General features: G+C 41.4%; 1 protein-coding gene across 1 annotated transcript; it reads right to left on the bottom strand.

Annotated features, from left to right (window-relative positions):
- Positions 1-128: 128 nt before the first annotated feature.
- Positions 129-20,910, bottom strand: si:dkey-112e17.1. Its single transcript, XM_046385763.1, has 7 exons — positions 20,728-20,910; positions 11,659-12,632; positions 8,984-9,035; positions 7,272-7,392; positions 5,869-6,011; positions 1,936-2,172; positions 129-1,588 (listed from the first exon to the last, which is right to left on the bottom strand). The coding sequence occupies exons 1-7, from the start codon at positions 20,875-20,877 to the stop codon at positions 899-901; spliced, it is 2,367 nt and encodes a 788-aa protein (XP_046241719.1). The 5' UTR covers positions 20,878-20,910; the 3' UTR covers positions 129-898.
- Between the last annotated feature and the right edge of the window lie 1,055 nt (positions 20,911-21,965).

Genomic DNA, 21,965 nt, shown 5'->3' with positions numbered 1-21,965 from the left:
CTTTACCTTAACAGAACAAAAAAAAAAAAAATGTCATCAGTCAGATGAAAGATCACCACCAAGATTCGAAGTTTGTTCAAGGTTTGTACCGACAATGTAACATCTTGCATCACATCAAGGACACATTATTTGAATGACACAGCCTTTATTTAAAACTTTACATTAATTCATGACTCATTTTAAATACTATTGTGATTGCTATTTCTCTTTTATACTATATAAGTGTATATTATGTATATTAGTATTCTATATGTTTTTATTTTATTTTGATTTCCCTTTTATAATACAGTACATCCTGTATGCATACACTGTTGTAACATTAATATTAATGTACAATCTATGCTTCGCAGAACACTTTTGGGTAATACATATTTGCATAAGCATTCATTAGCCTGTGCTACAAAGTAACCACGTGAAGAACCACATTAAGGAAAAAGCAGAAGTCTGGCACAAGGCAGCACAAAATCCAAAATGAATGATCTATTGAAAGCAAAGTGCAATGGCTGGAGTATTATAACTGACTGAATAGGATCAACCTGGTTAATAAATCTGATTAAAAAAATGTGCTCCTGAAATTGCCCCTAAGGGTCTATAGGGTAGTCACATAGAAAATACTTATTGTTCATGTTTGCAATCACTCATCTTTTTAAACACATAATACCACAGCAGTCAGTGCCTTGGCATGGTAAGCAGCATATTATTCCATCTTTATCCACAAACAACTTTATAAAAATAGAAAACAACTAGAGTGAGAAGAATATATTTGCCAGAAGGAGGCTACAGTATATGAAGTAATCATTTTGTAAAGTTAAAGTAGGTTATATATTTCAGAATGGCAGAAATACATAACTGGCCCACCAGAGTCCCTGCTCTTGTCACTGACTTAAAGCCTGTCTAATTACATCTGATTGGTCACACTGCACAGCACTGTGGACTGACTCAGAGACAGCTGGTCACTGACCGTGTTTGACTCAGTGTTGGAGGGAAGAAGACCAACCCCTCCTGACACCTGGCTCCCCCATGCTCTCCACTCTGGTCTGGCCCTCTGGCTCGGGGGGGTGAAGCTGGCACTTCCAAGAACAGGCTTCTTACCTCCATATGTCCCCCTAACCAATCCATTCAGCATAGCTGAGGCAGAGGCCTGGTCCAGGTGCTCAGATGAGACCAGAGGCTGCCGGTCCTCCTCCTCAGAGATGGCAAACACTGGCACGCTGATGTGATCACCTTCGCCGGGGAACTCACGTCTCTTTCCAGCTTGGCCACTCTCGATCTGACACTGGGAGGAGGAAGAAGAACCAGGGCTGGGTTCTGAGGGGGAGCCCTGGGCATGAGGAACCTCGGATGCCTTTGTTGGGTCTGCTGTCCCAGCAAGCAGGCCAAAGCAAGGCCCAGTGAAACGTGAGCGCCGCAGGTTGCTGGTGGAGTTGAGACGCCGCTGCCTTTGTGCGGACTGCGTAAGTGGGTAAGAGGCATTGCTGATGGATGAGTCAGAGATGGTGCTGTTGTCTGCCTTGGCTGCAAGGTGAACATCAGAGAACACCTTCCTGCTGTTGCCCCCTCTGTCGTCTGCAACCAAACTGGATGGAGCCTGGAATGAGATGAAACCCTATGTAGACTTATCACAGGAGGAAAATCACATTGGTAATTGATAAGATAAAGATGGGTCCATTACATTTAAGTGTCCCAGTAAGCCACACCATTGAGCCACCATGCACAGTATCATGACTCTAAGTTTTAACACCTTAACAGAGTGCAGACATTTACTTACTTACTCATGCTGTTAAGATGACATACAGACAGTATGCATTTTATTTGTCCAGGTCAGGTGCGGCAGAATCACACACCTAAATTAACCCAACTGACTGTGACATATCACCAACCACTCTTCATCAACCTGACACCTGGGTGTGAAAACGTTAAAGTTCTAGTACTGACGCTGTCCACCAGCTTGGTGAAGGGACTGGTGGAGTTCCAGCTACACCACTTCTTATGCAGCTGTGGCAGTGGAGGGAGGAAGTCATGGAAGGTGCGTACGCTCCACGCTCTGGGTCTGGCACTGCTGCTGTCCTTGGCTGACCTGGCACCACCAGGTGAGCTGGTGGAGTCTAATGATGGCCATTCACCTGCAGGGCCGGGACCAGTGTCACTGTGCCGCAGAAACCTCTCCCTCTGCTAAGAGACATAAATGAACATGTTAAAATGAGTAGCCGGGGCTTTTCCACTGAGGGCGCCAACAGACATACTGAAATAAGAATCAAAAAAATCAACTTTTATTGGCAGTATATGTATTTTTACATACAATGAATTTTTCCTCTGCATTTAACCCATCCTTGGTTGAATACACATGTAACACCCAGCAAATTACATGCAGTGAACACACACACACACAGGAGCAGTGGGCTGCCACTGTCAGAGCAAAATTGTGGGTTAAGTGCCTTGCTCAAGGGCAGAATTCCCAGGGGGAATCAAACGGCGACCTTTCAGTCACAAGCCACTTCTAGAACCTCTAGGCGACGCCTGCCCCCATAGCATGTCCACTGGTTGCCATACTGAGAGTTTTCAGCTGTCTTAGAAGAATATGTTCAGAGCTGCCTGAATATTTTTTTTTGTCTGATGTATATGATGTCCAACTGCTTCATGTCCAGGAGCAACGACTGTGACTCAGATATAGAATGCATTCATTTACAAATACCAAGGAAGGAAGTGCTGAAAGGATATGTGTGTAACACACAAACTTTCCCTGGAAGAACAAAGGTTAAAAGACAAGAGTGGCCTAGAGAGGATAAATAAACTAATTAGGAATGAAGATGACCACACAACAAAAATAGCTCACATATCAGAGGTGGCATTATGCTCAAGCACTCAACTGCAGCTACAATGGTTGATGACCTGCACAGAGCAGCAAGCTTGTTATTGAATCACGCACGCATCTTTGATACTGAGCTTGGTGGAAGTACTAGACCCAAATAGTGACAAAAACACTGCTTTATCCCATTCTGAATGTTAATATGAATGAAAACAAATGGATAATTATTCAACAATGAAGTAAGTCACCAAGAGACAGTGTACTGAGAAATGACAAAGACTGATATCTTTTTTTCAAGACCAAATCTTTCCTCTCAATTAGTAAAAGAAGAATTCTTTATTGCCTACCACTGCCAACCAGAATCAGCACTCTAGTAGCCATATCGCTGCATGCAAGAACATAGTGGTTAGGGTAAGGATATTACGAACTGACTGGCAGCCAGTCTACTGGTTGCACCTGCTGCATTTCCTCCTCACACCTGAATTTCTCCCTGCAGATTGTGTTGTGTGCTACATTAATGGATTAACAAGACGGAACTGTGCTGATTAGCTTGGCCCGCTCAGTCACACAGCCAGCCAGGCAAGCACGTGTGGTTCATGTACCAATCTGTATTATTAAGAATACTGAAGCTGTCAGGAAACAGCATGGACCTTTGGAATGATTTCAGTCACAGTAGCATTTTTGTGTATGTACAGTACAACTCTTAAACCATCGGATCTGCAAATTACAGGTCCAAGCAAAGTACCATTTAAGTGGACATGTTACTGTATTGAGATTTGTATAGATCATATTTGCTTGAGCAACCAAGAGGGAGTAATTGTGAATGACAGGTTAGATGTGCAAAGGCCACATTATCCTTCCTGATCGGTCAGCTGCTGTTGATCATGAGAGGGGGGAGGTTTTAGGGGTTGCCTAAACAGACAGAGAACGAGTCCAGATAATCCTTTACACAGAGTCACTAGCAGCCAGCTTTGTCTAGACAAGAATTAGTTAGGGGTTTAAATAAAATGCTCCTTTGGTCACTAAAGCCCCACAAACACAACTTTAAGATTTGACACAAGAGGTGAGAAATCCCAAAACACACAGTCGCAGAGCATAGACGGGGACCCCCTTAAGGGGTGTCACGAGAAGCTCTACATACTCTTCAGAAAAACAAATTACCAACAGCTCAATCAGCTGTGTCTTAAACTTTGGAATATACAAGAACATTTTGATCCACACTTCTCTGCTTTTACCTCATCACTCCACTTACAACAAGAAAGGTTTTAAAGTCTTTTCATTGCTCCACATTAACAAAAATTGAAGTTCTTAGAATGGGTCCTTTGCAACAAAATGTTAACAAATGGGGTTTCATGGCTTAATGCATTTGTACATATTTGGGGGTGCTTGGCACAAGAATACAGCGCTAACCTTGAAGTCCACCTGGCAATGACACTGAGAAGATGAATCTGGCATTTTCAATGACCTTTGCCACTGCCAGCCCAAACATTTCTCAAACATTATTTACATGGAAGTCTGCATCGAGGACACACACAGTCAGACCACACACTGTGTGCCAAAGCGTGCATAACACACACAGTCACACAAACACACACACAATTGGAGCTGGGAATCTGGCTCTGTAGATAATACTCCATTAGCCTAGGCTGCAGAAAAGCTTGCCAGTCCTTCAAAAAGCTGCCAGAGCTGTTTTATGCCAGCTCTTATTCCAAGAGAATACAAAAGAGAGCAGAGACAAAAAAAAATGCTTGGATGAACCACTGCTTCTTCCTCAGTGCTCCTCCCATCTTTTTAATTATCCTCATTTCCCACTTATGTCTTCATAGTTTTCATAGTTTTAAACTGTACCATGCGTACGCCAATAATGGTGTCAGCCTTATTAGGAACACTGGGTCAATTCAAAGCACTGAATGCCCTGTCACCTCTGATGTTCACTGGTTCAGGGATCATTTCCCCAAAGCGAGGAGATCACCCACTGAGAGTTTGGCCTTGAGTTTAAAAAGACAATTTCATTGTCTACTGTATAGCTACTTCTAGGTAGAACCTTTTGACTGGACCGCAGCAGAGTGGGTACAGCTCTGTGAACAAAAAGTCTTTCCCAGACTGAGTGACGACGTTAAACCACTGACTGGTCAAGTATTGAAGTTTCCACACTGGGTGTTGATTTTTCATAGTGAACACGTGTGGACAGCTTTTAAATCTTCGCAAGACGCCGTGTCACAGGCCTCTGCAGATGATGTGTCAAAAGTGCACATGGAGGCATTTATGCTCAGTGCTGTATGTATTGCTGTATCCTCCAAATATGAGGGATTACAACAAAAATTTGCTGAAGAAGCAAGCTGTCAACAAGTGTTACCAGAAGAATGCCAAAGACCAAACATGGCTGCACGCTCTGCTACACAGCTCTCCAATGCCAAGGAAGAAATACACTAAATTTACAATATTTTATCTATTTATGGACATAAGTATTGAAACAACAAATGTATTTCAATAAAACAAAGGCTGAAAATCCTGTGAACAAAGTGACGGCATTACTTTTAGCATTGACCATAGACAGTCCAGCTATAAGTTTAAGCCAAATCTTGTTTCTCGTCTTGGTTGGAGAAGTGAGGAAACAAGACTACGGCCATACTAGCAGCTCTGCGTAGCTGTAAGCACCACGGTCCCTTGGACTACATCCACCATACTAGTTTACCACGTTAGCATGCTACTGTTTGCTAATTAACAAATTAAGTCAAATATTAATTTGACCAATATTAAATTAAAATATTGGTCAAATTTTGACCCAATGATGGTGCTATTTGGAGAAAGAAGGAACTTCTGGCGCATGGTGATCCAATTGTTGAGACATTTCACTCAAAAACACAAATTGTGAATGTCTGCATTAAATTCATGGGAACACTACTGAACAGTTATTAAGATATTTCAGTGTGCACCAAAGTGGCTGAATGATAAAATGATGACACTGCCATCTGTATGACCACACCTCTAGCACCTCTTTTTTTTGAGCAAGCAATGTTCTAACTAGGTGACAACTGTGTTGGCATGAAACTGGGCCTTACTGTGTGAGGTGAGAAGGGTAGCCTGCTTGGGCTAGGAGCTGAAGATGCAATGAAAACCTCATCCGCACCAAGGTCGAGTTCAGTCAAACCACTGCAGGAAAGATCCACTTCTGTATTCTGGGAAATTTCACCGCCAGCACTGACTACAGAAACAGGAAAAGATGTAAATATAAAATACTTTGATAACATTGACATCAAGCCATTTCAATAGTTTTACTGAACTGTGAAAGTGCTTCTATATATGAGCTGGAACTCAGAGAGTGAAGAGTAAAGCAGTATTTTATTTCTACCAATGTTCCACATTAATTTTATGCTGCCTGTTTCATTAAGTAAGGAGTATAAGCAGTAAAGCTTATGGTGTTGTAATACAATGTAACTGGTTCAATGAAACAAAATGCAGAATAGGCTAATCTCAACTCCTTCACTGTTTATAAGCTGTGTGTTTTGGTGTAAACTCCTTACTCCATGAGTGGAACACACACACCGAGGGGGACTATACTCCCCTGTTGTTCAAACTACTCCCAGGCTGCTTTGTGGGTTAAATGCCACAACCCACAAATCTCTCAGCCTGGTCTCAGTCCCACTGAGAGAGAGAGAGAGAGAGAGAGAGAGAAAGAGAGCGAGAAGCCTTTGGATTGTTCCAGGATCAAGCCTGTGTGTTGCTCCAGAACAAATGCAATTTTCCTTTCCATTGAAAACTCTACAGACCCACCCAGAGTCCCCAGAGGGTTCCTCATATGCAGTTTGCTTTCATTTAAAGTAATATCTTGATTCAACCTCTAACTCCCTTGTGAAAGCTTGAAACACTCAGTGTTAGGTAAATCTTTCCTAGCAAAACTCTTGGAAAGCAAGAAAGATCCTATTGCTGTTCCTGTTTTCCATTTCCAGAAACAGGCAAACTGCTTGGAATAAATAGAAGAACATAGATAAATGCCATACATGAACATACAAAAAAGAGCACCACCTACAGACACTTATTAGCAGAATATTCAATCCTACACTGATTGATTGACAAGCGATTTCATGTGAAAAACATCACAACAATTCAGGCACTTTGCTCAAACCCAAGAGCTTCAACTTTTAAATGACTGTACAAAAACTTCATCAGATTATGGCTTTGCCAGGAAACAGAGTTAATGGGAGATTTATATTCTTGAAGGCATTATTATCATTCCTAAAATTATTATCGTCAAGTCAAGTCTACACAAGTTGCCTAAATATAAATCAAAATGAATGACATCCACAGTAATGTGCAATTGTGGGCTTTGGGTTTGCAGCAATACCATATATCTTAGAAGTCTGCAGGAACAGGAACCAACCAAAACCTTTCACTGCTTTAATATCAGCAATCCAATATATCAGTTTATTCACTGTGTGTTTGTGCAGATGTGTGTCTTCCTAACCTGTGAGTGGCGGGCTATCATTGTTGTTGTCCTGCTCTGTGGTTGCATCCAAGTTCTGATTCTCAGCCATCAGCTGCAGCTCACTGACCTCAGCCCTGGTGTTCTGGACTCCTTCTGGCACCTACAACACAAGCACACAACATTCAGTTTACCCACAGTGCTTTGCCATGATACCAACAAAGATGCAAACATGCTCAGTAAAGGTTTTCCCAGAACAAATCAAGCCATAAAACCAGCTCTGGCAATGCAGCAACAGTGAATACAAATTTATGAATACACTGAATGTTTACAAAGATGATTATCTAACTGGGAAATCTTTACAAAAGATTTTGGAGTGTTTTGTGAGAATTTTTGCCCATTTACACGGTAGAGTAATAGTGAGGTCAGGCACAGATGTTGGACGAACAGGCCTGGCTCACAATCTCCATTACAGTTCGTCCCAAAGGTGTTGGATGGGGTTGAGGTCAGGGTTCTCTGTGGGCCAGTCAAGTTCTTCCACACCAAACTCATCCAACCATGTCTTTATGGACTTTGCTTTGTGCACTGGGACAAAGTCATGCTGGAACAGAAAAGGACCTTCCACAAACTGTTGTCACAAAGTTGCAAGCACAGCATCGTCCAAAATGTGTTGGTGTGCTGAAGCATTAAGATTTCCCTTCACTGGAAGCAAGAGGCCGAGGCCAACCCCTGAAAAACAGCCCCATCCCAATACTTTTGTCTACATAGTGTATTGTAGCCTGGAGGACAAAAGTCATTGGTTAAGATGTAGACGTACTGTGATGCAAAGTGTTAATTGTTGCTAAAACACAAATGACAGGGATACTGTGGACTAACAGATTAATTGATAATGATTAGCATTAATGACATACAGCCTGTGGGGTGTCACAAACAATGTATGAACTGCAAAAATGTGAGACTAACAACAGATTCTGATCTTTTTCATTCTAATGGAAGAAGTGAACATGATAGCAGCAGCTTATGACAAATTCTTACGTCCCACAGTCACCAAAGAAAATATTGGATCTATTTTTCACAAGCCACATATCTCCTTAGTGTTCTCACACTAAAATGGCATTTTTCAGACAAACAAATAAGGTCTTTGTTTGATATCGATCTCTGTCTCAGCAACACAGTCTCTCACGATCTGTATCCAACATTTTAAGCCAGCACATAACGTGCAAACATTATATTTGACTATACCTAATGTTGCCATGCCAAAGCAAAAGCCCTCAGTAATGCCTTAGTGGTAAAAATGGGGACTGGGAGGAGAGGCAATCACGCCCACTTAGGAGACAGGATGTGAATACCATTCCATTCCACTGGCACAGTTTGTAATGGGTTCACGTTTTGTTATAGAGAATGGCTGGTAAGAGCTAGAACCAGTTTCAGCAGTTTGCAAAACACTTTAACAAACACCGTACCCTGTTCTATCATCAGGTTGATCACACTTTGTTTCAAAACTGTATGACCTGATGTGAACCTGAGGTAGTACAGCTCTGTGGGTAGTGGAGGGGCAGTGCTACAACAGCAGCTTCGGTGGCAAAGAATATTAAAAGAAATGTCCAGTGATCCCAGATAAAGCTCTGTCTTCAGAGGGATGTCTGACTGACAAATAAGGCAATACTGAGAATAAGATAGGTGGGGGTGGGGGGCATGTAGACAGCACAAAAGGAGAGGAGAAACAAACAATGAATATACAGTAGTGTATGTACCTCAGAGTTGCTGGATGCACAGGAGCTGGCTCTTTTTGGACACAATTTGGGTCTGGAAAACATACAGAACCACAGAAATTCAGTTTATAATTACAGACATATCCCAAACCAGTTTTTATGGATGTCCCCTATTTTTTCCAGTCTTGGCAGAGTTTTCCCAAGAAAAAAATCTGTCTGGTGTTCACAGTTTGACCAGAAATGTAAAAATGGATACTATCCCATATGACTATACTAAAATGGGAGCTTTTTTCACATAGCAACCACCTCACTCAATATATAATTGCTTCAGCATACCTGTGGCTATGCCCCCCCTCCATAGACGCTCTGTTGTGGTGTTGGATGATGCAGAGCGATGCACCACAATCTTGCATTCACACATACCATAACTCTCACAGTTCACGTAGTGGCTGTTACTGAGAGGTTTTTGCTATGTATTATGGTTTTTCCTGTAGTGATGCACTGTGCTCACTTTCACACTGCCAATAGCCACGTCCAGTATTGGCTTCCACAGACACACTGGTAGCTATGAAATATTAAATTCTTATTATAAGTGAGACAATTACCACTTACCTACTTATACAGTGATTATAAGTCCTGTTCTTCAGTTCATATGAACCAGTGAAGCATGCAGACAGATAATCTTATTAAAAATCACTGTTACAGCTGAATGAGTTCATTACCAGCCACTGGTCAACTGAGGGCAACCCCTCGTGTGATTCTCATCAACCTTTGGCTGTTTTCTGACCAAAGGGGATCTTGGGAGTTTAGCTCACTACTGCATTAAACTAGCAAGATCTCGCCTAAATCGCCAGGCTAGTTGTTTTCCAATGAGTTCTGTGAGCTCATTTAAATTAATAGGGAACAACTGAATGTGAGGGGGGGAAAACACAGCTACTGTGGCTGCTCATGAGCTTGACGTTTCATGGTAATGCATTTCCTGGCTTCTGAATGACTTATATTGTTGGTCTTGCTAATTACACTTAGATTTTATTGAACATGTGCTTCCAATTTCCCTGTCATTAACAGTGAGAACCTGTGGAGTTATTGTATGTAACAGATGAGCTGGAGACACTGAGCTGTATTTGAAATTAACACAAATAATATTAAAGAGGGGTTTCTCACAGCAAGCTGAAGACTGAGACCTGTGCAAATCTAACCCTTTCTGGATTTTGAATCTATCTAGACCAGTCACCTTGTCACAACAGATAGAATTACAAACCTTCAAACATAGCCCTCAGCTTCTATTCATTGTCCTCTGGGATGGACAAGAGGGACAAACTTGTAAATTACACCTTTTTATTGTTGGACAATGCTATCAGTACCAAACTCACATTGAGTTTTAATTCTCCCTTTTCTCTCTATTTCTCCGCCCATTCACTTTCATGCAGCCTCTGTGTTTTTGTGTGCTGGAATTGATGCCAGGTGCTGTACCTTGAATACCCTGCTGTCTATGGTGAGAATGCTCCACATCAAGGAAGCCGCACAGTTGCAGCCAAACCCTACTAATCTCCAAGGGTGACCACATCAGGGACTGAGGCTTCCAGCTGAGTCAATATAACAAAGTTGTGACTGTGTACAAGCAAGTGTGTGCACATTTACTGTGAGATCAGCTCATTTTCATGTATGGGAGAAATCAAAGACTTGTGAATTTTCTCAAGAGAACATCTACTTAGGACCTCTGAATGTTTAAGTTTCAGAAAAATAAATAAAATAAAAAGCAAGAATCTTCGTAGAATTCGTAAATTTTAAAAGCTCTGAGAGTCCATGTTTAAACACAGCAGAGCAAAGCGCTCACAATGACAGTGCTAACATGTCGATGTTTAGCAGGTCTGTTTAACATGTTCACCATCTTAATTTAGCTTGTTAGAATGCTAACAGTTTCTATTATGTACTACAAAGTACAGCTTAGACTGAGGGGAATGTGAGCAGTTTTGTGGCTCTTTGGGCATTGGACAAACTATTTTAACCTGATGATGATTATTGTTGATTGCGATAGATAAACACAGATAGGATCACCAAACAGTCATTAGGCTTTATCCTTTGGGGACCATGAATGTCTGCACCAAATTTCCAATGAGTTGGTCAGAATATTCTGAAATGTCAACATGCTGGTGGCACAAGACAAAACGGACACGTTTTTTGGGGGGAACATGAATATGTTCAAAATGGTGCCAATCCCAAGAAACTGCACTGGAGAAGGTAAATATTGGACCTGCTGTGACTAAATCAAATCATCAGGGAACAGCCAGCCTCATCAAGACTCATTCAGCGGGGGTCTGAATATCCATTATAGAGTTCATGGCAATCGATCTAATAGCTGTCAAGATACACAGAGCGAAAAATGTGAATCTGCTTGTGGCACTAGAGAATAAGACTGTCCGTAAAAAAATAAGTGCAATCCACTGAGTATCTGTTGAGGTATTTTTCCCTCTAACAAAGTAATGGACTGAATAACCAACCAAGATGCATGTCCCAAGCATGTCCTTTGAAACATTGTTTTAAAAATGACCCATTCTTTAACTAATTGTGACTATGACTGACCCTAGTCCAGGTGACAACCATAACCTCCAGAAACCTCAAAGTGTTGTTGCAATTTGGTTTGGTTGCAGCATCTGTCATCCTTAATCAGTTTTGTCTGTATTATTTTTGTATTTTCTTCGCTTTACTTCTGTTACCTGAAAACGATGCAGAGGGCACTTGTAAGTATCATAGCGAAGAAGGCAGCTCCACTCACAGCAGCCAGCAGAGAGTCAACTTTGCTGACTGTGAGAGCAGAGGCTTGGCGGTCCCCCCCTGGTTCAGTCAGGTTGTGGTAGTGGAAGAGAAGAGCAAAGCCGCGACCCCAGTGGGTGGTGGTGATGAGCTCCATGATGACCTCCACCATCTCCTGGTTGGAGCCAAAAACCAGCTGACTGCTAGGAGGCCGGTTGGACCCACAAAACCTGGAGGAGAAGGTGATGAGGTCTGATATGTAGAGGACATCATGGGGGCAGGCGTCAAGCACTGAGTGCTGGGTTTCGGGGCTTACAGCTAGAGTGTCAGTGGAGTGTGGCGAGGCGAGGGTGGTCTCCTCCACATATGTGCTTGGGTTAGCACTAGGGCTAGGGTCTCCCCTAAGGTGAGACAAGGACGCAGAGTTGACATCCTTGTCTCCTGGAGGTACAGCCCCAGGTAGGGGGAAAAGAGAAGGAGGATGTGGTGACATCATAGAGGAGGCATCTGCAGATCTTTTGGCAGAATTTGAGACTTTGGTTATCTCCATCTTTGTGGACTGTTCCTGGACAACTACTTGCTTGACCTCACCATCTTGGGAGGACTGCTGAGTCTTTGTGACATCCCTGACATTTGGAAGCATGGGATCTTTAACTGCTGATGAAGTTTCATCTGCCACTAAGATGCCAGGAGTGAAAGTAACCTCTTCATCTGCCTCTTCCTCTTCAAAATTAGAGACAGCAGAGTACTGTGCAGCGGAATCGTGGCTTTCAAACACGTCAAAGTCAAATATCTCAAGAATAAGCTGGTAATCAACAGGAACAAAGAACTGCCAAACACAGTGTGTCCCAGAGGAGTAGTTGTAGGGAAAGCCAGGGGAAAGAATGAGGCCTTGGACATCCACTACATCCACCTTGGCACCACAGTCAAAGTATACCTGCAATATGAATCACATTAAATTAGTCATGTCATAATTTAAAATATACTTTTAAGGCACTATGACTAAATAATATTCCATTTTAAGCACTAATGGCCTTAATATAATCCCAAATGGACATTTAGGTGGGGAACTAAAGTGAGCTATGGACAACATAGACACAAAGTAGTTCTGTTTATAGTACTGTCTGCATGGCAGTGGCATTCTACACATGCATAGATGTATTTCACAGATTGTTGTCGTGTGGTGGCTGTACTGACTTGCCAGAGCCTATGCATATTACCTCTGATGATGAAAGTTATGTCACGGGGACCCTTGTGGACATCTGTACACCCACAGGCTTGTGGAATGTATTATGTGACAATTAATATGACTCGTCTCTACAGGTTGAGCGCAGAACAAATGCTGGTTCGGGCTTTTGACTTCCACTGGCGAGCCCTAATATTCACATAATTCTTTAGCTTTATTTTTAAAAGTGTTGACCAAAAATGACTCCCTGAATAAATTCTGACATGAGTCACGTCTTCAGATAATGACCGCTAAGCGATCAAGTTGCCTATGTCAAAGGCACCAACAACCAAGGTACCTATCAGCAAATAACACACTTGACTTGTGGTCTGATTACTCACAGACATAAACCAGCTTGAAACTGAACTATTCAACCCTGCTGTTCTGCCTTTATATCAAAGCCTGTGTTTGTCTGCTTGGGTAACCCTAGGGAGAGCATTTCTTCAAACATGCTAGATGTAATTCTTCCCAGGTGTGTGGGAATGTAAGGGAGACCTGGGGCCTAAGCAGAGGCAGATGTGTGGCTGGACCAGGGAGCTGAGGACCAGACCTTAGTAGGGGGCCTGTGTGTTTATGAGCTTTCCTGTTGGCCTCAGTTCTGGACTGTGGGAATGACCCAAGCCGGCAGACCCCCATGTCTGACAGGTAAGAAACCAACACCCGCGGGTGAAAGCATAAGAGTTCACTTCGAGAATGTAGTTTAAATGGGAGGGCAAAGAGGGCAACCGGGACAGAGGGAAAACTTAAGTCTATGGAGTCAGACAGGCATCTTAATTTCTCCATGGACCATTTTTGAAAGCATTTCTGAAAGCATTTATCAAAGGCAGTCCTCACTCAGTATATTTTAAGTAATCCACTTGTAATTTTCAATCACGATCATCTGGAAGAGAAGACCATTCACCCTCCGGTCATCATGATCAAACCAAAAGCCTTCTCCTCTCCATAGCTGACACAGCTGACAGTCTCTCTCTCTCTCTGCCAGTTCACAGCATATTACAGACACATGGAGGGTCAGAGAGGACAAGGTGGGCAGCGTGATCTGCATGGCTAAAGAAAATGTGTGTGTCTGTGTGTATGATCTGTTGGGCATTATAAGTTGGATGTTATTGCATTCTGAGGAATTTTGTTCTTATATTTGTGTTTCATTAAAGAAAAGATCATCACAAAGCACCAGCCACCCTCAACCACGACAGACAGTAAGTAAGGAACAGGTCCACAGCTGACAGCTGACTCACATGATCATTACATGATGCTTTTACTTAAATTCATGTGTGACCTCGCTGTTGCATAGCTTTCCCTATGCAAACCAATGTAAAAATATTATTTTTTTGCATTTACCTAGCAGATGGTTGCAGATGGGGCTAAATTTCAGTGAACAATACAAATCAAAAGACACTGCATTGTTTGTGACCTGTGAAATGCTTGCTCTTTTTAGTCATTCATATTTCTTAAAACCTTTCTAAAATTTTCATCAATTTTAAGTACCACTGTTTTGATCTGATTTTTGATTATGTAAGTCCTTCATAATTTTGTTTTGTTGTTTTCCCTCCGACTGATATTTAGAAGTAATTAAATTAGTACATGACATACTATACTTGCACTGTCTTCACACTTACAAGAAATGAATGTGCTGCAGGAAAGCATTACACGGCTGACATTTGAACGGGCCAAATGCCATTCCTGCTGAGGTTAGAGAGACTAAGCGGATTTGGGGTTTGCAGCAAGGTTGCGCAATGAGGGGAACCACTTCACAATATGGGGGCATAACAGGGGGAAGAGAAGGACAGCGTGTCCCTTTTTACCAGTGGTGAGAGAACGTATGTTTGTTCATTAATCTTTGCCATACTGCATGTTTATACACATTTCATTCTGTTTTTCCACCTAAGAATAAATAATTCAATGAAACTTTAAAGGGTAGAACAAGAAACAATGCTCATATGTAAATCAGTTATCTCTTGTATGATGTAAAATCCTGCATCTGATGAAAGAGAACTGTGTCATGGACAGAGACTGTGTCATCGCTCCCACCAGGATGAAGCGACAGGGAGGTCCCCAGCGCCCTGGGATGTGCATGCTAGACTACACATGAAAGGGCCCCAAAGTGCCACAGTGTCGAATGGAAATGGGACATTCTTATAATGCCAAACATCTCAGTTTTGTTACATCACAGCCGCTCCCCTGTCGGGCCGCTAATTATTCAAGGATGCCTTTTCTCATGGTGGAACAATGAGTGCCGTTTTGGTGAGCCACTCCATACACGGTGAGGGCATATAATATTTTAATTATTTTAATGAAGTGGCGCTAGTAAGTACAAGGCAAGCTGAAAGTTTACATAAGAGTCGGCTGGCCATTGCGCCCCAGTTGTGCCACTGACAGAGGCTTCCCTGGACAGTTAGTAGATCAAGTAGATCAACTGAGCACATAATTGTCTGAAATGACTTGTTCAGTGAAACATCAAACCAGCTGCTGTCATCACTAAGAGGCCCTTCACAAATAGTATTGTTCTATCATTTTCACTTTGCATCAGTACATCTTTTTTGAAGACAAAAAAAAAAAAAAAAAAGGAGGTCAGTCAAATTTCATGATGGGAAGTGCGTCCAGTGACTTCAGAGACTATTTTAAATCCACCGACTGATGTTGTTTAGCTGAACTGTTTGTATATTAGCATTATATAAGTTTATATTAGAAAATAAAAACTGAACTAAAAAAACCCCAAACATCTCCCTTTTTAGCAATTGTTATAAAAAAAAAAGCATTTGCATTTAGACTTTTCTTTGTAGTGTAAAGAACAACCCACGACTTGTCAGTTCACCTTTATTTGACAAAACAGAAGCCTACAGTCTGACCTAACTGTTGGCTGTAACTGTGATTTTATTTTTTATTTTTAAACCACCCAGGCTGACGATACCATCGTGAAAACTCTGCAACACGAGCTGGCTTCTGTTGAAGTACTGTTAACACACAAACACAAACACACACACTGCCTCTCATGCACAAATAGTCCTGGACTGGCTCATAAACAGGCAGGCGGGCCCCTCAAAAGGGGGCAGGAATCCTCACCAGCCCTGTTTACTGGAGGAGAAAAGTGACACCGCTTCACAGGCTAGTGCTTGAACAGCAGTCCACTCCGGATGCTTTACAATCGCACTCAGTTTCTCAGGTCTGGACTAGTATCAGCACGGTGCACCTTGGCAAAATAGTTTGGAACCGGCAGTGAACCTAAATTATCTATAACTGAATCAAGTAATTTGACAAAATTTGAGATCTGAGTGATGCAGTCCTGAAAAAAAACACTGAGAAATATACACTGGTGGTAAAGAATGCAATGCAGCTTTCTCAATTTGTCAGTCAGCCACATATTTGAACAGACATATAGAACGTGTTAAGAATTTACATTGTAAAATCAATGAAGGGGCTAAGACAATAAAAGCTGGAGCTATGTACGTTTGACAAGTGCCACTAATTTAATTAGAACAGAAAGCACTTATTCTCAATGTGCGACAAATGAACAGGAATTTCTCAGAGTTGGACTGGTGCAGAAATAAACAGACTTCTCAACACAGACACAAGAGGACAATGCTAGGAATTGTACGCAGAATAAAGAAAATGTTATTTATGTTCTTAATATTTTATTGCATATACAGCTCCCTCCGAATACAGATAGAAAGAAGCTCCTTGAGGTCATTCTCCACAGCTGTGAATAGAGCTGATACTCGAGCCCAGGATTTATCACATATCTCCCCTGTGATGTCAATGCCTCTCCACTTGGGCTCATGTCAGTGTCTGTAGTTCAAGCCAGGGTGAGTTTACAAACAACTGGTGTGGCAGCCTGATTAAGCCCAGGCATTTCTAGGATCGCCCCACGTTGGCCACTGTAGCACTGTCTCAGCACATTTTCATCAGCATGCGCATCATGAGTGACTTATAAAGGGCCTCTCTGAGCCCATGCATGTTTGATCAACATTTTATTTACGGAGCCATCTTAGGACATTCACTGTCGAACGCTGGAAATTATTTCTGCTGTGGTTCTCAAACTCGCACAGATATGTGACATACGGGTGAGCGAGAGGACAGGCAGATGCTCTAAAAAAGAGCTGCTGCTGACGCATTAGCCGTTAAACCTGTGAAGCCCTGTGGTCAGTCGGGACCTTATCTCCACAAAAAAGAGAATCAGTTTGAAGAAATCTTTTCCAGATTTTGGAATGCGATCCAATGAATGCATCCATGATAATTAGCCTTTCGGCAGCACATCCATGAAGAGCCACACTGTACTGCTCTGCACTGACACAATTAAACTGCAATCAATCAGAGTCTGAACGGACACAACGCAACGCATCCAAGTGCAACCACAGCATGAAAAATGCTAGACAAGCTTATTTCTTTAATACCATCGCCAGCAACACTGTACTGCAGTGTTTTTTAATTGTCATCAAAACCTTTTAAAGGAACGGTTCACCTCAAAATCAAAAATACATATTTTTCCTCTTACTTGTTGTGCTATTTATCTATCTACATTGTTTTGGTGTGAGTTGCAAAGTTTTGGTGATATCAGCTGTAGAGATGCCAGCCTTCTGTCTAATATAAATGAATTAGATGGACCTTCGCCTTTGGTGCTAAAAGAGACAAAAAAACCCCCAAAAAACAAACATTTGAAAAGCTCAACAGCAATGTCTCTTCCCAGAGATCAAGACCCGGTTACTCAAGATAATCCACAGATGTTGTCCTGAGCGGTTTCATGTAGGAATTATTTTCTTTCTACCAGACCAGATATCACTGATGTAACACTGAAGATGGCGTGCATCATGGACAATAGGCTTGTGCTTGTGACACTGTGGGATGTAAACATTAATGGTGTTGCAGTCAGCCGAGTTGTAAAGTTAGCTAGTTTAGTTAGATTAGTTAGTTAGTCTCTCATCCAAATATGTATTTTTGATTTTGGAGTGAAAGGTCCATTTAAAGTTGTCTGTTATTAGCATTTCATCTTCCAAATAACTGGCCATTTAAAAAAAAAAAAATCTCAGAAGTTGTTTAACAAAACTAACAGCTATTCTGACTGTATTTTAGAGTCCACACAGACACTCCTAGTCCTATATGAAAAGAAAGATTTTTAGCCTGTTTCTCAAGTTGCAACTCTATTTCCTATTCAGGAACCCAGTGACATATTTCTTTCTCTTTGCTTTGTTTTGGTACAAAAACAGGGTCACTACTTGGGGGCAGTGTCACTACATCATTCTTATTCTTATAGTCTTATTGTGCAGAAGCTTGGGTGTGTTTTTATCCACATGTTTAGAAGAGTCTTTAAGGAAATATCTACACAACAGTGTAAAGTTCTGCACATACCCAATATTAAAAGGACTCGTGGAAAGTAAAATAGGTGCAGATTTTCCCAAATGCAGATAAAGTTTTTAATCTGAAATCTACAATGTTTTTGACAGCCATTAACTCACTGTGGTTTGTACTTTCTAATTTTAAAAGGTGCCCTGAAAACCTCCTCCACAATAACCAAGAATAACATGCAAGTTTGTTTTCTACTGAACAACCTACACTGCTGGACACACAGGACAGCTTTCATTCACTCTCTCCATCCAACCCTCAGCTCATCACGCCGACTCTGCTTCTGGTCTATTTATCTCATCTCCCCTGAATTCCCATTGCAGTTCACCAACACACTGTGACCTGTTTATCAGTTGACAGACCGTATGTATCTGTTGGCCAACAATTCATGGAGGGAATAAGTGAATTCACAGTTCACTGGGGTCCTACAACTCAATTCAATTAGAGTTAATAAAACCTCCCAAAAGGCAGAGCAGAGCTAAAGAACAAAGATCAAATTCACTATCCCTCGTCCACAGCGCTGATTTGTGGACCGACAGACTTGGATGTCTCCCTTTTTTTTTTCTAGGGGAATAGGATAAATTCCAAGCTTGTTTATGCTGTTCCAAAAATCAACTTAATACAAAAGGGGAGCAGAGGACAAAGACATCATTTACCGTGCCTCCTCAGGCAGATAATTGCAAAGATAGTGAGCACCCTATGCACACAGGAACTAAAGCTGGAGACGCTGACAATTCAATATACCAAGGTCCAGTTCTAAGAACTGAGCCGCTGAGCTGCCATTGTCCATCGGCGGAAGGGGACGACTCTTGACAGGTGAAAGCTTCCCCTAGCTGACACTGTGGTCTTGATGTCCTAGAGAAGATCTCTGTCAAGGGTAATCCTTCTGTGTTATCACACCGGCCACTGTCCCACACGGGGAGATTATTTTTCATCACACATAAATCAAAAACAGAACAATATGGGATCAGAAGATTGCGTGGTTGAGGCACTTTCAATTTGAATGCTTTGCTTTCCACGACAAGCGCATATTAATAAATGCATGTTCTAGCTCTTAGAAACAGTGATCTCTGTTCTAAGCAACAAGCCAGCCATCACTGTGCATTTCTTCATAAGTAAGTACCGAGGGCCACTCCAGCTTTAGTTAAGATAGACACGATTGTTCCAGGTGGCTGATAATGCAAATCAACAAGTCCTATCATCCTTTGTCACTGAATCACAGTTATTCTTATGGTGTGGGTATCCATAGAAACCAAATGACAGAGTTACATCTCAGGGAATGGCATCAAAACTTCAACCAATTAACTCTAATGCTCCCATATGCTACATAGCTAAGCGGGACCATCCTGTCAGGACTTTTAACTCTTCCACTGGAGAAGCCAAAGCATGTCCAACATGAACCACATGCCTGACTGAATGAAAAACATGCCCTGGAAGCAGCCCCTGGCTCCTGTTTTGTCAGAGGCAAACAGTTGATCATGAACCCCTTGCATGTCAGAGGCAAAGCTTGGGAATTTGCCTCAATGAGTGTGAAAAGTGTTGTACAACATAAGGTTTACATGCTTTCAATGTGGTTCTCATTTCAGCAGTTTGGACTGGCGTGCCATTCTCTGACTTTGAGAAGTGCAGTAACACCAAAACATTCCTGTGCCATCAAAACATCCCTTTGAAAACTCTAGAGGATGTAATGTTACATGAAGATTGGATTTTTTTTAAATATAGCTAGGGCTATGGGTTTTTTTTTTATTTTTGTTTTATTTTATTTTATTTTGTGGAATTCATTGTTTCACTGTGGACTGTCAAATGATAGCCACATGTGATATTTTTATAATACAAACAACGAAACTGATATTCCTTTTTCGAAATGCAAACCACTTTACAAAAACACATTAGTTTAGATGTAGCCTACATGAGGCGGATGTATTGGAAAGTTATAAACAAACACTACTTTAATTCACAATAAACTGATTACAAATATTTTGACAACCTCTATGTGTAATAATAGTTTATTTCCAACACAACACCCACGACTGCAGAAACGGCGTAACCTGCGAGAGGGTAATTTGACGTTCTATTCTCTTATCAACCAAAAAGAACGTAAAACTACAGTGTAGAAATTATGAATTTGCTTCTGACTACCGTCTGCAAGGGGATACTGTATTAAGGTCGTTCAAAACTGTTGACAGCACAGACGAACTACATTTAAATTCACAATGCAGCTGACGCAAGACTTCCCTTGTACATCGGATGTGTGCCGAAATCAATGGTCGTACCTAACCTTACTTGAAATCTCTTGCTTCAAGTCCCTTGAGGTCAGAATGTTTGTCGAGAAACAAACAAGTGCCGAATATCGAGATTTACGAACGGATTTCGTGGCTTGATTCTCTTCACACAAGTGAGCATGGCACTCAGCGGGGCTGGAGGTCAAGCTTTTCAATTATTGTCACTTTATTGCCAACAAATGTCAACTTACTTTCTGTGCAACGCATCCCATCAGGAAGAGTAGATATGTTGTCACAAAAGCATGCGCCCCAAGCGACGTAACACAACTCATTTTCCTCCAATTGTTCCTTTTAATGCGACGCACAGTCAACCGTGTCCCGCTCCTCTGCTTCCCTCTCATTCACCTGAAGTGTCGGGAGCGCGCTTCCATCGTTCATGGGAGAACTCGAACAAGGCACCAGACCCCCAGATTAAAAAAAAAAAAAAAAAAACTCCTGTTCTTGACTTTATGTTGATTTAACTACTATGTGTATTACAATTATTTTAAAATCTCACAAAGATCAAATAATACCGTTATAGATTTACCCATCCGTGACCATAAACAAATCATTAGGTCTAACTCTTATTGCACAGCTCTGAATGAAGCCCCATGTTCCGCTTTTCCATTATGGCCAGTAAAGAAAAGTTGTTTGAAAGTCAATAAGGTTTTTTCAGCTTCAGTTTACTAAAAGAGGGAACAAATCAAATATAGTAACTGTTGAACAATGATTAATAAAGACTTCAAGTCTAACTGAATGTATTTTTATATGGTTTGGAGCCTCATTTCAACTCAACTTGCGTCAAGAAGAGTAGTCATGACATTTTGTTGTGTCTGTGTGCTTCCTCAGGAAACATTGCCTATTTGACTAATGATTTATTTATTTTTTTTTTTTACAGAACTAAAAGTACACTTTTGGTGGCTGATTCCAAACTATATCAACTTTGAGCGATTTCATTATGATAAATTCTTCAAATACCAGACCAAAGAGATTTAATTGAGTAAAATAAGCTAATGAAAAGACAAGGAGGCCTACATAATTTCCTCTGATCAACTATTACAAAATTCGTTAGAAAGCAGGCAGGTGCTTGGCAGACTATGTCTTTAAGAGAGCTCCAAATCTTAGGGAGTCTTAGATGTGATTTTCCCACAGCTAAGCAAAGTGCCTTTTCCCACTGACATTAAAGGGGGCAACTATGTGTTTGTTTTCACCCCAGAGTGTCGCTCCTCCAACCACCCTCACTCAGGATCTCAGATATACCTTTAGAATTATTCAGTGGAACAGATCTGAACAAACTATTTTCTAAAGAATGAAAGCTACTGGCAAAACACCATAGATGGTTTAGCATCATATTAATCCGATAACTTGCATTTTGGGCTGCAGAAAAACAAAACAAATGTTAATCAATTAGTAAGATCTATGAGCTGTTTTCAACCCATTCACTCTTTCT

The sequence above is a fragment of the Scatophagus argus genome, chromosome 4 (genome assembly GCF_020382885.2).
Source record: "Scatophagus argus isolate fScaArg1 chromosome 4, fScaArg1.pri, whole genome shotgun sequence".
NCBI classification, from domain to species: Eukaryota; Metazoa; Chordata; class Actinopteri; family Scatophagidae; genus Scatophagus; species Scatophagus argus.
The sequence above is the reverse complement of the archived record's forward strand: the minus strand, read 5'-3'. Positions and strand labels throughout refer to the sequence as shown.

Bases quoted from the DNA above. Each gene is read 5' to 3' on its own strand.
- si:dkey-112e17.1 (XM_046385763.1), bottom strand. From the start codon at position 20,877: ATGAGAGGGAAGCAGAGGAGCGGGACACGGTTGACTGTGCGTCGCATT. The intron at 6,012-7,271 runs GTTAGGAAGACA...CTGTTTCTGTAG, and splicing joins TGATAGCCCGCCACTCACAG to TCAGTGCTGGCGGTGAAATT. The intron at 1,589-1,935 runs GTCAGTACTAGA...ATCTCATTCCAG, and splicing joins TCACCAAGCTGGTGGACAGC to GCTCCATCCAGTTTGGTTGC.